This window comes from Crotalus tigris, unplaced genomic scaffold, assembly GCF_016545835.1.
Source record: "Crotalus tigris isolate CLP2741 ecotype Arizona unplaced genomic scaffold, ASM1654583v1 scf7180000017855.1216408, whole genome shotgun sequence".
In the NCBI taxonomy this organism is placed as follows: domain Eukaryota; kingdom Metazoa; phylum Chordata; class Lepidosauria; order Squamata; family Viperidae; genus Crotalus; species Crotalus tigris.
Window position 1 is genome coordinate 86,427 of NW_024096677.1, and position 17,520 is coordinate 103,946.

Here is a 17,520-nt window from a genome sequence, read left to right on the forward strand (position 1 = left end):
AGTTAACAGCACATTCAATCAGAGCAGTGTGATGCGTATAGTGGTACCACAAAATCTGATCAAACTTAGTCCAACATACTGAATCCAATGACAGGTTCAATCATCTCCTCCCCTTCTGAATATGGAATATAAGAATCCAGCACGGATACAATATTCTATTAATGTATTTAGTTAGACCACAAATACTTTGGCCACTTAGATCTCAGCAATGGTTCTGGTTATGAAGGTTAATTATTTAACATTTGTGGCCTAGGCAAAACAAAATGTAGGAAATACTTTTAAAGGAAATAATATCAAAATGAAATAATTTCAGAGGCAAACTTCTGACATAACCATTTAAAAAACATCAGTTAAGTATTTATATGACTTATTTTGATCTGGAATCAAATTTATCTTTGTATCTGTAAATCATTGGGTCAACTTCATAAGATTTAGATATTAAGGCTGCAGTTATGGAAATGAGAGGAAACTGATTATCCAAACCTGCTTTTTTCAGGCATACATAAGATTGCATTATAAAAAGATAATAAACTTATGTATACAAGATAATCAATCCAGTAATCACTTAAGGCTAATGTTTTCCTTTGGCTGTATGCTATATTATAAAAAGCAATGAATGCATACAAATCTAGGACTTACGTAGGAGATGGTTTTCCTTTTGCTTCACACTGTATTACAATATTCTCTCTTGGGTCAATAATATAATCTTTTGGAGACTGCTGTGTTATTGTTGGAGGCTGTGACACTTTTTAGAGAAGGTGATCAAAGAGAAAATGGAAAAATACATTTTTATTCACTGGTTTTAAATTCCTCTTTCCCTTCAAGAACTCAAGGTGGCAAATAGAGTACTTCCTTCCCCAGCTATTTCCACAAGAACAACCCTGTGATGTGAGTTGGTTGAGAGAAAATGACTATGTCAAAGTTACCTAGGGAGCTAAAGATGGACTTGAACCTGAATCCCCTCAATCCTAATTTTACAAATTAATCATCTCCCTAAAGTGGCTGAATAATAGTAAAGTTAATTGCAAACATTTAATGTATTAAAATCATACTTAAGCCCACAAGGGAATAAGCTTTTCTCAAAAGAACATTATCATTACATGGCTGTAGAACTGCATTCTAATGTACGTAAAACAACTTTTTCTACATACAAAATTTTAGGCAATTTAGCTAAGCTACCAATTTATACAAGTCACCATTCCAGCACACACAAGTATTATAAACATTTGTTCTTATAAACAAAAACCACTATTTATTTCCCTTGTCAGGCAGTAACTAGTGCTATTTTGTATATTTTGAAATATATATCCAGTAACTGAATTAACTATCCAGTAAGTCATGAAAAGAACTTGATTATACCCAGGGGCCTTGGCCTGATTGTTTTGTTACAGAGAACATCTGCGTATACAAAAAAACTTGTCTACTAGAAAATTCACTGAATTTTTCATCAGTGTTCCTAACACAAAGGGAATTCAGAACATTATCAGATGCCAGGCTAGCATCTTTCCATGTTGACATTCTGGGTAAGGAATTTGGCTCAATTTGTTATTAACTATCCAGTAAATATGAGTCTGGCAATCAATTCATAAGAATGAAAAGAATTGTAGTTTTATATAACAGCAAGTTTTTACATGATGTCATATGTGAAATGAATTATTCATAACTAAGCATATTAATATAGAAAAGCTCTGATGTGAGATTGTAATTGTGAGATGAAAACTGACCTGCTTAAAGTGATTGCGCTTAGAATGCAAGGCTAATCTCTTTAAAGCACAGAAGAGTTCATTTCTATTCAGGACTGTTCCCATTGTCTCAATTCCAAATTCCAGTGATTCAGACAGCTAGTTTCTAGGACACGATCTATGTCTAAATAGTGATGGTCAACTGGAAGGGCTAAATAGTTAAAAGAGTAAGTGCATGTTCACATAGCATATTAGGGCAAATTTTGCACTAATTCCTATGAGAAAAGTATTTACTCTTTTTCTATGGATATTCTCAATCATCCAGGTCATGGTTGTCCCAAAGGTGCTTTTCCAAAAGGTCTTGCACAAGATGACATAACAAACTATAGCCTCCAGAATCTGATATTTAATGACAATTTCTATTACTATCTAAACAAACTTTAGAGAAGGTAGTCAGTATTTTCTAATCCCTACAATTTCAGCTTGGGGTAAAAAGGATTGGAATCAATCTCAGACAGCACAGAAAGGCTACTGCGCCCCCCAGTGCCTTTCTATGCCAATTTTACTCTATCCTCTATCTGCAGGGAGTAGAAACATCAGTAGGTATGGCTGATGAGGCCCATTTTATAACCTCAGGGGTTGGAAGTAAATTAGTCAATGATTGCAAATGTCATATTTATGTAATATATCTAGCAAGATGATGACGGTGTAAACCAGAGTGGGCTACTAACATATGGATAGTATTTTGCTCTCCTCAAGGAAAAGAACCTGATATTTCAAGCAAACAAACTATTAAGCCTTTTCTTTTTCTGCAGAAACAGTATTTCTTCTGAGTATGTATCGTATGATGCATGCATCTTATTGCTTAAAATACAGCTACGTGGTATGGGCTTTGGTGTGCTGGTAAGATTCATATGTATGTCATATGTATTGTGCTTAATAAAAAAACTTTAATGTGTTATATTTTAAGAAATACATCTCTTTCTTATTTTATTTGTAATATGTCTATGGAGATTCTCAATCATTCAGGTCATAGTTGTCCCTAAGGTTCTTTTCCAAAAGGCAACTGGAATTCCTTGGTTTTTTCTTTGAAAACATTTTGCTTGTCACTCAAGGAACTTCTGTTAGAATTGAAAACATTTCTTGGATGAGAAGTGAAACATTTTCAAACAAAAAAAAAAACAAGGAAATTCAGTTTATTTGTAATAAGTTATTTTACTTTAGGAAAGGAGGAAGTAAAAAAAGTATTCTATTTTCTTTGGTTTAACACTTCAAAACAGTTAATAATACATTTATATGAGTTCAGGAAAAGCAAAATTCTAATTGTTCATGCCCATCAATTAAGATAGCAAAAGGAAGAAAACTTGAGCAAATAACACACTTTGTGTACAGATGAATATTTGTTTGGAACATCAGCAACATCTTCCCCTGATACTTTGGCATTAGACCTTGTACATTTAGTGAATAAAAGATATTTTAAATAAGAAAAGTGCCTCTGGGTTTCATTTTCGAAATTGCAGTCAATTCTCTAAATCCTTCTTAAATAATGAGCACTAAATGCATTCAATCCAACTTGCTTTTTAAAATGTTTTTCTTATGAGTTTTAAAGACTATATGAATTCCTAAATGGATAGGTACATGCATTTAAAATATTAAAAATAAATATTTAAACAGTATTTAAATTCATGCCAAAATTGTTCTTGAGTATAGTTTCTACAAGCTATCATCTGTACAGAATATTAAAAATAGCAAACACAATAAAATGGTTTCAGCGCTTAAAAAATGTATTAAGTCACACACATATTTTTTTGTGCAGAACTTACATTTTTCAAGAAGTTTTGCTTTTTTCCACGTATCAGATTCAGCAAGTGAATTGTAAACATGAATTAAAGAAAATTATTTGTTAGTAAGATAGAAGTAATGAAATCTTAGAAAGAAAAGATACAGAGAAAGTATAGGAATCTATACTATAGAGCTTTTCTGACAACAGATATCAAAGTCACTTTATTAGCAAAGAATCAGCATAGACTATTTGGAACACTTGTTTAATGTTGCATTGTCAATTATGAATATTGTTTGTAACTTATATGGGATAATTAGCATTGATACAAATGCCTTGGCTGATATGGAAATAGAATTAATGGATGGCATAGCCTGTTCACTGCAAACAAAAACCAATCAATCTATAGAATTAAATGAAAGAATACATAACAGAGATGGAATGCCCTGTTGTTCATTGTGCCATTTCATTACCCTCTATTTGAGTACAAAAATCCCACATTAATATTTTAGTGAGAACCATTAGTTCATGTTACAATGGAAATTATAACTCTGTGTTTATGACATGGGCTTGAAAAATAAATTAGCCATTCTTGCCAAGGTGATAAAAAATATAAGCTTCAGCAAAGACTATACATTTTACCACTCTCTTCTGATAGCCTTTGTAATAGAATACTGGATTCTAAATACTCTAAACAGTGAGTTATAAGTACTTTAGATAATTATGTGAACTGCATGTAAAACCAGAGTAGATTTTAATGGTTCTAGATGTCTGTTCTTCCTCTGGTTGGTGTATACGTTAATTATTTTTAGAATATAGCCTTTTTTTCTAATCTCAGTGATTACTGCTTGTCAGATCCCCAAATCCCTATTATTTTCCCTGCATATATGCTCTTGTTTTGGGCCTGCCATTCTGCTGGGAAGAAGAGGGAATTTGCTTTTGCTTGGGATAACTTTCTCTTTCTACTTTTCCTCTCCCAACTCTATCCACTTGAGAAAGGAATGTGTCTCCCTTATCAGGGAGACGGTTACAGAAAAACAAAACTGGAGAAGATCTTGAGATGTGCTCCAAATGTGCCAGTTACCCACACATTGCGCCATCTGTGGATTGGCTGGATTTCAAAAGGACATTATGACTCTGGTGGGAGGAGGAATATTGCTGGTTTAACTATACCATTTTAGCGAGGTTTTCCCCAGATCTCGCCTTGAATTCCCCACTGTCACTAACCCCTAATAAAGGTTTCTTTTTGAGACAATGCCTGTTTCAAGAGTTCTGCTTTTTGGGTGGTTAGCTGAGGTGGGTCCTTACATAAGGCGAGATCTGCATAGTACTCAACCTGGAGAAGCTGCTACCCTACCAGGGGAGTTGCAACTGAATTTCACATGGAAGAGTTCCAGGCAGAGAAATGGGCCGAAGATCTCCTATGCCTGAAACCAGATGAAAGCCTCTCCAGGGACCTGGAAGAAGCCAGGCCTTCTGGCCCCCTTTTGGGCTACAAGGGGCCCCTGCAGTATTCATGCAATTGATCAACAAAGTCCTACATGATCATTTGTATAAAGGGGTTTTGGTTTACCTAAATAATATCCTTATTTACACCAAAACCAAAGATGAACACATTAAATTGGTCAGGGTAGTCCTAAAAAAGCTGTGCTCTGCCAAACTGTACACCAAACTGTCAAAGTGTGAGTTCCACAAAGATCATATTGATTACTTGGACTATCATATATCCAACAAGGGAATAGAGATGGACCCAGAGAAAGTGAGAGCGGTCTTGGACTAGGCTCCTCCAAACACCAGGAAACAGCTCCAAAGTTCCTAAGAACTTTTATAGACAATTTATTCCATCGTTTGCACTGATTGTCCTCCCAATCCCAAAGCCCAGTCAACCATTAAAATGGGCAGGAAAATGTCAAGCAGCTTTTGAGAAGGGACGTTGTCTTACCTGAATGCCTTTTCTCAGCATGTAGATGTAGTATCCACCGGTGGGTTATTTCAGCCTTCCTGCTCAGAGAGACTAAGTTTGAAGTTCAGCCACGCCTCCTTGGGGCTGTCCTTCCCCAGTTTTAACGAGGCAAAGCAAATCAGATGCAACAACTCCTCCTGCAATCACACCTGCCTAGACTGACTGTTAAGGGTGGGTGTGGATGCTACATCTACATGCTGAGAAAAGGTGTTCAGGTAAGACAACACCCCTTCTTCAGCATGCAGATGTAGCATCCACCGGTGGGACATACCAAAGCCACCCATGTCCCTGCTGGGAGGGACAGTCTAGGCATGTGTCCCCTGGGAGGAGACAACCTGCTGCAATACCTTTCTGCCAAATGAGGCTTCCGCAGCAGCAAACCTATCAAGTTTGTAATGCCTTATAAATGAAGAGGGAGAAGACCAAGTCGCTGCCCTACAAATTTCTTCAACTGAAGCTTGCATAGATCAGGCCACTGATGTGGCCGCACTGCATGTGTAATGGGCTGTGATATGTTTCGGTATAGGCAGGGATTGGGATCTATATGCATGGGAAATACATGCCCTAATCCACCTCCCTATGGTTGAGGATGAGACCTTCTTTCCCATGGAAGAGGATTGGAAAGACACAAACAGAGCCTCCAATTTGTGAAAAGTGGCAGTCCGCTTGACGTAATGTCGCAAGGCCCTGCGCAAGTCCAATTTATGCCATTGTCTCTCCAGACGATGGGTTGGATTTGGGCAAAAGTTAGGAAGGACCAAGTCTTGGGACCTATGGAACCATGTATTGACTTTCGGAATGAAAGAAGGGTCCAATCTAAGGACCACTCTGTCATCCAGAAACATACACAGATCACTTCTGACTGAGAGAGCAGCCAGTTCCGAGATACACCTAGCCGACGTGATGGCTACCAGAAAGGCAACCTTCAAAGAGAGGAAATAAAGTGAGCAAGACCCTATGGGCTCGAATGGTGTCATCGAGAGGGCTTGTAACACCTTTGGTAAATCCCATGAATGATATCGATGCACTGTGGGGGGCCTAGTGTTAATTGCCCCTTTTAGGAAAGCGGCAACTGCCGGGTGTTGAGACAGGGAATGAAAGTTGTCACACGTGAGGACCGTTGACAGGGCGGCAATCTGTCTGCGGATAGTACTATGTGAAAGATCCTTATTCAATCCCTCTAAAAGGTATTCTAAGATGTCAGGAATAGTAACCTTTAAAGGTCTAAGACTATGGGTGATACACCATTGACAAAAATTCCTCCATGTGGCGTCATAAATTCTATTAGTGGAGGGTCTCCTTGAGGCTTGTATCATGGATATGACCTCCGATGAATAGGACTGTCTGACTAAACTCTGCCGCTCAAGTGCCAAGTGGCTAGTTGGAGCCACTGGGGATCTGGATGTTGGAGATTCCCTTGACTGAGTGCTATGTGGCTCGGCGGAATCCTCCACGGAGGAGATACTGACAAGTCCACGAGGTCCGCAAACCACGGCCGTCTTGGCCAGTGTGGGACCGCCAAGATTACCTCCGCCTGTTCAAGAAGGACCTTGCGAATGGTAGCCTGAATGAGTGGAAGCAGGGGAAAGGCATAAAGCAGTTCCTTCGGCCACTTGCTGCGGAGGGCATCCGTTCCCTCCGCCCCCGGCGACAGGAACCTGGTGAAATACCTTGGAAGATGGGAATTTGCATCCGAGGCAAACAAATCCACCTGTAGTTGTCCGAACCACTTTGAAATTTCCAGGAACAGAGCCGGGTCCAGCCTCCATTCTGAGTGGTTGACTGTCGCTCTGCTCAGTGAATTGGCTTGGCAATTCGCCTCTCCTGATATGTGCTCCGCACAGATGGACTTCAGGTTGGACTCTGCCCACAGCCCCAGATCCAGTGTTTCCTGCATGAGGGACCATGACCAAGTCCCTCCCTGTCTGTTGACGTGTGCCTTGGCTGCTACGTTGTCCGTCATTATCAGGAAATGGTTCCCCGCCACGATCTCGGAAAAGTGATGGAGGGCTAGATGTATTGCTCTCAACTCTAGCCAATTTATATTGTGTCTGAGATCTGATTGAGACCATTGACCCTGTGCCATGTGTATCTGGAGATGTGCCCCCCAGCCAAATAGGCTGGCATCCGTGGTCAGCTTGAATCTGGGAGATTCCTTGAATAGGGACCCCCTGTTCAATGCCAACGACGTCCACCATAGGAAGGACGACAGGATGTGGTGTGGCACTCTCACCTTCCTTGTTGAGGCACTCACGTTCCATCTCTGGAAGGGTAGAAGGAACCACTGGAGGCCTCTAGAGTGCAGTCTGTCCCATGGAACAATGTCCAGACAGGACACCATCTTGCCCAACAGCTGAGACAACTGGATGAGACTACCTTCTCTCTCCGGATCCTTAGACGAGCGACCTGATGCTGTCCTTGCATTCCTGAGAGAGATAAACCTTGCACAGGACAGAATCTATTATAGTCCCTAGGTGGAGGATTCGAGTGGAAGGGACTATGTGACTCTTTTTGAAGTTTATCTAGAATCCGTGTGCCTGCATTGTCTCTATTGTGATCTGTAGGTCCAATTGGGTGGAATGGAAAGATCTGGATAGGATGATTATATCATCCAGGTAACATTGTACGCGCACCGGCACCAATCTGAGGTGGGCTGCTATCACTGCCAATATTTTTGTGAATACCCGAGGAGCCGAAGAGAGGCGGAAGAGTAGTGCTCTGTATTGGTAATGCCGGTGCGCATAACAAAACCAGAGGAATTTGCGGTGTTGTGGGAGGATGGGAATGTGAAGATACGCTTTGGTCAAATCTATCGAGGAGAGAAAATCCCCTTTTCTGATGCTGGCCAGAATTGATTTGAGGGATTGCATTTTGAATCTCCTGTAGGCTAGGAAGTAATTTAGCCCCTTTAGATCTAGAATCGCCCTCCAACCTCCCAAGGCCTTTGGAACTACGAATAGTAGTACCCCTTTCCTATCTGATCCCTTGGTACCGGTTCTATGGCCTCTATGTGTAGTAGATGAGATAGTTTTGAGCGTTTCTTGAGGTGGGGCACTGAATGAAGTGGTCTGACAGAATGGAGAGGAACTCTAAAGCAAGACCGTATCTTATGGTCTCCTGCACCCAAGTGTCATTGGTGATGACCTCCCAAGTGTCGCTGAACAGCGCTAAGCGACCCCCTATGGGAGGGTCCTCCCTGGCGTCACTTGGATTTCCTGAACGGGTGACCCTCAGCCCCTTGAAAGGGATGTTTGGACTGGAACTGGGCCTTATTTCCAGAACCCTGGTGGTCCTGTTGCCGATCCTGCCTGGGGGAGAAGGAGTGAGAGCTTCTGGACCAATCCCAGGTTTGCCCACTCCGAAAGGACTGCCTGGCCTTCCAAGAACCCCCGGCATGAAAGGCCTGTCTGAGAAATTCCTGCTGAGGCCTTCTATCCACCTTCTTAGAGGGGTGCGCCAGAACCTTGCGCTTATCCTTCCCTTCTATCAGGAACGGTTCAAGAACCAGACCAAATAGCTGCTTCCCACTATAAGTGTCCGTTGATAGGCGCCACTTTGATTTCAAGTCTGTCTTCCAGTGTTTGAGCCACAGGAGTCTGCGTGAAGAAACCGTGGCCGCAATGGACCTAACAGAGAACTTGCAGACTGTAGGGAAGAGTCAGCCCTATATTCTGACGCCGCTACCAGTTTCCCTAATGTCTGGTGAGTACGCACCTGTTCAGGGGGAATCAGAGCTTGTACCTCATGAAACCACATAATGGATGTCCTTGCGAAAAAGGACGAGGACGTTGCTGCCTTAATTATCCATGCTGAGGCTTGGTGAGCTCTGCGGAAGGAAAATTCAAACCTTTTATCCTCTGCCTTCAGATTCTCTGCTATGTCTCCAGGGATTGTGGATGCGGAGAACAGAGAGATGAACGGAGTGTCCCCTGTAGGCACCTCTAGAAGAGAGTCAAAGGAGGAAGAGACATTAAAAAGTTTCTTATCCGTGCTATTGGGAGAAGGCAAAGTGGCCAATGAAGCCCACTGCTTTTCCACAGTAGTACGGAATATGGCAGGACAAGGAATCTGTTTATCCTCTACTACCTTTTCTGCAAATAAGGGATTAGACTCCTGTGTAGCAGAAATAGATGGTTTAGGTTCCTGCTCCGTGGCCAAATTGGCCATGGTACAGGCCTTCAGAAGTAAAGATCTGAACAGGGATGGATCAAAAAGACCCGTTGTAGGAGTTGGGTCCGGGGCCGCCTCCTCTTCCTCTGACATGAGAATATCCACTGATTCCAGGTCCACTGATTCACCTTCTCCTAATTGAGATGATGCTTCAGATACTCCAGAACCTGGTATCTGAACATGCCCCGTCTGTGATACAGGTATGGGTGGAGGTGGTGGTGCTTGGGGAAACCCTTGACTCATTGAAGAAGCCATAAATTGGTTGAATGCCTGATGCATGTAGCTCTGGAACTGTTCTGCCCAGATGGCCTGATCTGTGGAACGAGCACCAACCACTGTGGGGGAATGTGCGGCCACTGGAACTGGTTGTGTGATGGAAGCAGAAGAAACAGAAGGAGGTGGTGGAGGAGGAGGAAGAAGATGAGAAGGAGAAGAATAGGGACTAACCTGTTCAGTTTCCCCTTGAGGAGACTAAGCCCTGGGGGCATCATAAGAAGGCACACCTGGAGGCTCAAATGGGGACCGGTCCAGTGAAACAGGGGGAATCACTTCAGCCTCACTGGACCTGAGCCTTTGCATTCTGGAAAATTCCTTTTCTAGTGCCTGATGTCTCCTTGAGGCCTCTCTCTCAGCAGTCTTGGAGGGTTCCTTGGTGGTTAAATGCTTGGTTTTAGCCTTCTTCTTTCCCCCCACATTCAATTCAGAAGATCTGCGCTTTGGTTGTGTAGGGGGGATTCCAGAACCCTGCGATGTCTGAGGAGTTTCACTGTCTGCCATCGCTCTCTAGATATTCCCAGTAGAGACATCCAGGAATGGGGGGAAAATACGCAGATCTGGTTGTCAGAGAGGGAAGCTCCCATTCTCCAAACAACAGCAATGGCAAACAGCCAGACAGTTCACTAGAACTGCCTGGTTAGGCCCTGCTGACAACAGCGCCTGCGAGCTATAGGAACAGGTAACGCAAATAGTCCCTTAATTATAACAGTGTATTATGTGTATATGTTCTGATTTCACTCCTCCTTCATTCGGAGTAATAAGGTAATCCAACAAGATACAGTGTAATTTTCCCCCTTAGGAGCCTAGCACAGTAGGCTATAGTAGGAAACTCAGGCCTGGGATGAGGCCTACAATGGCTACCACCCTCAAGGTGGAATTCAAAATGGCGTCCGCACGCCTCATAGCTTGCAAAATGGTGACGCCCCAGGGAGAACTTCCCCAACGTCCAAAATCACCGGATAACAACAATACTGGGGAATCCTGCAACAATTGCTTTTTCCCCTTCTTTATATATAAGGCAGAAAACACTTGCAGTTGTTGCGCAGCCTCCGCTGCGATCCAGATCCAGGCTTGCATCTGCTGGAGCCTCATGGCCACAAGGGAAGAACGAAGCCTCCCAACTGAGCCGCGCTTCGCTGGAATCAACTAGAAAGCAAACCGCTCCTAAGCGCCGAATTCAGGCTCTGTTTTAGCACTGAACAGCTGTTCAGTGCTCTTTGTATTTCCGATGGAGTCGAAGCGATCGCTCCCAGAGGCCCACAAGCCTCTGCTGGCTAAAAGCTCTGCCTGGCTAAACACCTTCAATTCTAACTGCTAACAGTAATAAACAAACAACAAAAACAACTATCTACGCAATAAAATAAAATAAAATAAAATAATAAAATAAAATAAATAATAAAATAAAATAAAATAAATAATAAAATAAAATAAATAAAATAAAATAAAATAATAAAATAATAAATAAAATAAAATAAAATAAAAAAATAAAAAATAAAATATAATATAAAATAAAATAAAAAAATAAAATAAAATAAATAATAAAATAAAATAAAATAAATAATAAAATAAAATAAAATAAATAAAATAAAATAACTCTAGTCTAGCAGAGGAGCTACCCAAAATTGTGTCTGCTCTGAGTAAAAGACTAAGTTAAAACTGGGGAAGGACAGCCCCAAGGAGGTGTGGCTGAACTTCGAACTTAGTCTGTCTGAGCAGGAAGGCTGAAATAACCCACCGGTGGATGCTACATCTGCATACTGGAGAAACTTAAGAGACTTTTTTCTATGGAGCTGGTTCTGAAACATCCAGACGAAGAACAGCCATTTATAATTCAAGCTGATGCCAGTGATGTGGCTGTGGCTGTGGGAGCAGTGTTATTACAGAGAATCAAAGAAGGACAATTGCAACCTTGTGCATACATCTATAGGAAATTATCAGAGACTGAGCAGAGGTGGGCAGCTTGGGAGAAGGAGGCTTATGCTGTACAATGGGCTCTCCTCACTTGGAGGCATTTCCTGGAAGGGAGTAAAATACGGTTTCAAGTATGGACTGATCATAAGAATCTTGAAGCAATGAAAACCCCCAGGAAGTTCTTCCTCAAACAGGCAAGATAGTCTCAACTTTTCCATTGTTTTGATTTCACTATTCACTACCTCCCTGGGGGAAAGAATTTTTTAGCTGACGCATTGTCCAGATTACCACAATATAACAGTAAGAAAGCAGAGGTGACTAAACCATTTTTACACCCCCATCAATTAGCAGTCTCTGTAATCACCAGAGCTCAGTCGAAACCTATGGCTCCTTTCAGAAAGACTTTGTTACAGGATTTTAAAACTGCATTAGAGACTGATGAGTAGTTTCGAAACCACAATAACCTGTGTGTGTTGAAAGATGGATTACTGTGGATTGGGGGAAAACTTTATGTCGCAGCAGCCTTAAGGCTTAAAGTAATGCAAGCAGTGCATGATTTGAAACTGCTGGACATTTTGGATTTGTAAAAACCTTACATCTCATTAAAAGGCAGTTTTGGTGGCCCGCATTGAAATAGAACATAGAAAGCTATGTAGCCAGCTGCCCCACATGCACAGCGGCTAAATGGCAGCAAGGGAAATCCCCAGGATTGCTTCAACTGGTAGCAAGTCTGTCAGCACCCTGGGGAGATATCTCTATGGATTTTATTGTGGAACTGCCTGAAAGTGCTAGAAACACTATAATTTGGGTTGTAATAGATTTGTTCATTTCATTCCATGCCCCAAGATCTCAAATGCAAAAACTTTAGCTAAACTCTTTGTGTAAAACATATCTCGCTTTCATGGGAACCCACGACGTATAATTTCAGACAGAGGGATTCAATTCACCTCTAAATTCAGGAAAGCTTTTCTGGACCTGATGGGTTCTAGTCAAGGGTTATCATCTTCACATCATCCTCAAATGAATGGAGGGACAGAGAGACTGAACTCAGTTCTAGAACAATACCTGAGATGTTTTATTATTATCAGCAGGACAATTGGTTTGACCTGTTACCATTAGCTGAGGTTGCTTATAATAATGCTGTGCACTCCAATACAGGTTTCATTCCATTTCAAGTAGCTAATGGCCAAACATTTGTGGCCATGCCCGAACTTCCTACCAAGGAGCCTGAAATCCCCTCCTTGCAGGGATGGATTAAACAGTTACAAAATACCTGGCCAGTATTCAGGAAAGCTCTGGGTGAAGCCAGGGAGGCCTATAAGACTCAAGCCAATAAATGGAGGGTGGAACAAAAACCATATACAGTCAGGTCCAGAAATATTGGGACATCGACACAATTCGAACATCTTTGGCTCTATACACCACCACAATGGAGTTGGAATGAAACAAACACAATGTGCTTTAACTGTAGACTGTCAGCTTTAATTTGCGGGTATGTACATCCAACTCAGGTAAACGGGGTAGGACTTACAGCAGTTTGCATATGTGCCTCCCACTTGTTAAGGGACCAAAGGTAATGGGACAGAATAATAATCATAAATCAAACTTTCCCTTCTTAATCTTGGTTGCAAATCCTTTGCAGTCAATCACAGCCTGAAGTCTGGAACGCATAGACATCACCAGACGCTGGGTTTCATCCCTGGTGATGCTCTGCCAGGCCTCTACTGCAACTGTCTTCAGTTCCTGCTTGTTCTTGGGGCATTTTCCCTTCAGTTTTGTCTTCAGCAAGTGAAATGCATGCTCAATGGGATTCAGGTCAGGTGATTGACTTGGCCATTGCATAACATTCCACTTCTGTCCCTTCACAAACTCTTTGGTTGCTTTTGCAGTATGCTTTGGGTCATTGTCCATCTGCACTGTGAAGCGCCGTCCAATGAGTTCTGCAGCATTTAGCTGAATGTGAACAGATAATATTGCCCGAAACACTTCAGAATTCATCCTGCTGCTTTTGTCAGCAGTCACATCATCAATAAATACAAGAGAACCAGTTCCATTGGCAGCCATACATGCCCACACCATGACACTACCACCACGCTTCACTGATGAGGTGATATGCTTAGGATCATGAGCAGTTCCTTTCCTTCTCCATATTCTTCTCTTCCCATCACTCTGGTACAAGTTGATCTTGGTCTCATCTGTCCATAGGATCTTGTTCCAGAACTGTGAAGGCTTTGTTAGATGTTGTTTGGCAAACTCTAATCTGGCCTTCCTGTTTTTGAGGTTCACCAATGGTTTACATCTTGTGGTGAACCCTCTGTATTCACTCTGGTGAAGTCTTCTCTTGATTGTTGACTTTGACACACATACACCTACCTCCTGGAGAGTGTTCTTTATCTGACCAACTGTTGTGAAGGATGTTTTCTTCACCAGGGAAAGAATTCTTCGGTCATCCACCACAGTTGTTTTCCGTGGTCTCCCGGGTCTTTTAGTGTTGCTGAGCTCACTGGTGCATTCCTTCTTTTTGAGAATGTTCCAAACAGTTGTTTTGGCCACGCCTAATGTTCTTGCTATCTCTCTGATGGGTTTGTTTTGTTTCTTCAACCTAATGATGGCTTGCTTCACTGATAGTGACAGCTCTTCGGATCTCATCTTGAGAGTTGACAGCAACAGATTCCAAATGCAAATAGCACACTTGAAATGAACTCTGGGCCTCTTCACATTGTAATTGGGGTAATGAGGGAATATCACACACCTGGCCATGGAACAGCTGAGAAGCCAATTGTCCCATTACCTTTTGTCCCTTAACAAGTGGGAGGCACATATGCAAATTGCTGTAAGTCCTACCCCATTCACCTGAGTTGGATGTACATACCCTCAAATTAAAGCTGACAGTCTACAGTTAAAGCACATTGTGTTTGTTTCATTCCAACTCCATTGTGGTGGTGTATAGAGCCAAAGATGTTCGAATTGTGTCGATGTCCCAATATTTCTGGACCTGACTGTAAAGTTGGGGATCGAGTATACCTCTCCACAAAGTAGTCTTGGTCTTTACAACCTTCTAAGAAGTGATGTCCTAAATTTGTTGGACCTTTCCCTATCAAATGCATCATAAACCCTGTGATGGTGGAATTGGATTTGCCAAAGATCTCACAGAAAATCCACCCTATTTTCCGCTGCAGCTTACTCAAACTGGAGATTATTTCTAACCTCAGGCCTCCTGCACCTCCAGTGCCCATGTCTATCATGGTTGAGGGTGAACAACATTTTGGACTTTCAAACACACCATGGGGTGATACAATAGCTTGAAAGAATCTCCCTTCCACCCAGAATGACTGGGTGTACAAGAAACATATTAGAGCCCCTAAACTTCTAAGTCGCCTCCATTCTCAAGATCCTGATAAACCTAATTGATGTGCCTGGTCCCCTCCCTTTTTGTCTTATAGGTGGATTTCCTGTTCTTTTAGGGGGCGTATGTCAGGTCCCCAAATCCTTATTATTTTCCCTGCATATATGCTCTTGTTTTGGGGCCTGCCATTCTGCTGGGAGGAGGGGGGAATTTGCTTTCACTTGGGATAACTTTCTCTTTCTACTTTTCCTCTCCCACCTCTATCCACTTGAGATAGGATTGTGTTTCCCTTATCAGGGAGACGGTTGCAGAGAAACGAAACTGGAGAAGACCTTGAGATGCGTGCCAACTGTTCCAGTTACCCACACATTGTGCCACCTGTGGATTGGCTGGATTTCAAATGGACACTATGACTGGTGGGAGGAGGAATATTGCTGGTTTAGCTTACCATATTAGGATTTCCCCCAGATCTCACCTTGATTTCCCTACTGTCACTGACCCCTAATAAAAGTTTCCTTTTGAGACAATGCTTGTTTCAAGAGTTCTGCTTTCTTGGGTGGTTAGTTGAGGTGGGTCCTTACGCTGCCTTTCAAATATTTTCAATTGTATTCTGTTAAATATACTTTTCATTGCTAAATCACTAAATAGGTTATGAGTGCTAAGATAATCAGAATGCTAATTGTTAATTTTGGATATATTCTACATGCTGACATGGCAAATGTACAACAATGTAATTATTAATGGAACATTGAGGCGAAAAGGAAAAACAAACTTTTATAATGAACAAGAACTGCCTGCAACTAAGGGAAGTGAAAAAGTGTCTTTGGATATATGTACATATACACATATTCTTTTTAATGCTATATTGGTATATAGATTTGTTCTAGGTTATCAAGATATTTGTTTATAACAATCTGTTCAATCAATATCTTTCCCTAGATTGTGAACTGTTAGTACTTACAATCAAGAGGTACATCCAACGCAGTAATAATTTGGCATAAAAAAAGAACCAAATGTATTCTTTCTCCAAAGATGCTGTGAATATCCATACTTATTCAAAGATGGACCATGAAATTCATTCTAGAGTTACAAGCTCAACTTTCTGTTCTTTAAGATTTCTGGAATAAAGTTGTGCAATCTAGAAAAGAAGCAATGCCACACAGAAAAAGAGAAATGAATGCTGTAATTATCTTGAGTTACAAATTAGTATGATTCTATATTATGACTGTTTCATCAATCATAAAAATAAACAAATATCAGCATATGGAATATAACATGTAAAATAACATGTAAAACATAGGGACTCCAAATACAATTCTAATACTGTATTTTACTTTTTATATAAAAGAGGTTTCAAACTGATTCTATGCAGAAATTCTGATGGCAAATTAGAAATATATGAAGACATTCTTTGATAACAATATAGCAAAACAGCAATGAACTTTGTCAAAATTAATTTAATTTTCCTTCTTAGGTAGCTGGTGCTGTGTTGTAGCTCAGAAAAAAATACACATTCCTATGTCTGTATGGTTCAGGGCAGTGGTAGCATTCAGCCAGTTCGCACCTGTTCAGGAGAACTGGTAGCTAAATTTACCTGAATTCGAAGAACTGGCTGGCTTCTGGAAGTCTAGTCTAGGCCTCGGAGGCCTCCCAGGCCTAGAACAGCCCACCAGAAGTGTATGGATACCACTTCCACTTCTAGGCATCAGAGGCCTGGAGGCCTCCCAGGTCTAGAATGGCCCATCGAAAGTGCATGATGCCACTTCCGGAAGTCCGTTTTTGGCATTGGAGGCCCAGGCCTGCATCACATAATCTAACCGGTTGTTCAGGTATTTGAATCCCACCACTGGTTCAGGGAGTTGGTTCCCAGCTCCTTCCTAAGTGAAGACAAAAAGTGAGTCATCTTCAAAAAGAAGACAGAATATTTAGGAAATATTTTTGAGAGTGAATTTGAATCTCTTACAGGTTTTACTCTTACTAAGTGTCATTATTTCAGGCATCAACGATATCATATTCTGTCTCATTTACTCAGAGGACCAGTTTACAAATAATTTGGGTATAATATTTTGGCATTACATTAACATCCTTAAACATTATTTCTCTTCCAAAATCATATAAACTATAATGTATACTTTCTATGATTTATGAACACATTATATCCTTCTTACTATTAATGTTCCTACATTAAGCAAACTATGGTGGCCCCATTAATATCCTGGCCCTAGCCTTGTAGAATATCTGGATCTTCACTCCTTTCCTGCTTTTCCAGAAAATTGTTGCATTCATATATTTAAAATTGGAGGGGGAAAGAAAAAGATGTATTATCATAAGTTGGACAGAAAGCAGGATCTATATCAAGTATATTGAAACAGATCCTTTATTTGCCAGGCAA

At 41.2% G+C, this 17,520-nt stretch overlaps 1 protein-coding gene across 8 annotated transcripts in view; it reads right to left on the reverse strand.

The window, feature by feature from the left end:
• NRCAM (neuronal cell adhesion molecule) overlaps positions 1–16,779 on the reverse strand; it is a 96,617-nt gene extending 79,838 nt beyond the window's left edge. For 2 of the 8 annotated variants that reach the window (XM_039343465.1, XM_039343466.1), the window contains exons 1-4: positions 16,723–16,772; positions 16,090–16,266; positions 3,506–3,523; positions 640–745 (exon numbers count right to left, since the gene is read on the reverse strand). In XM_039343465.1, the coding sequence (XP_039199399.1) occupies positions 640–745; positions 3,506–3,523; positions 16,090–16,177 (212 nt within the window). In that variant the 5' untranslated portion in view covers positions 16,178–16,266; positions 16,723–16,772. Of the gene's footprint in view, positions 1–639; positions 746–3,505; positions 3,524–16,089; positions 16,267–16,722 lie in introns of all 8 variants that reach the window. The other 6 variants (XM_039343473.1, XM_039343472.1, XM_039343469.1 and 3 more) reach the window with 6 other exon arrangements.
• Between the last annotated feature and the right edge of the window lie 741 nt (positions 16,780–17,520).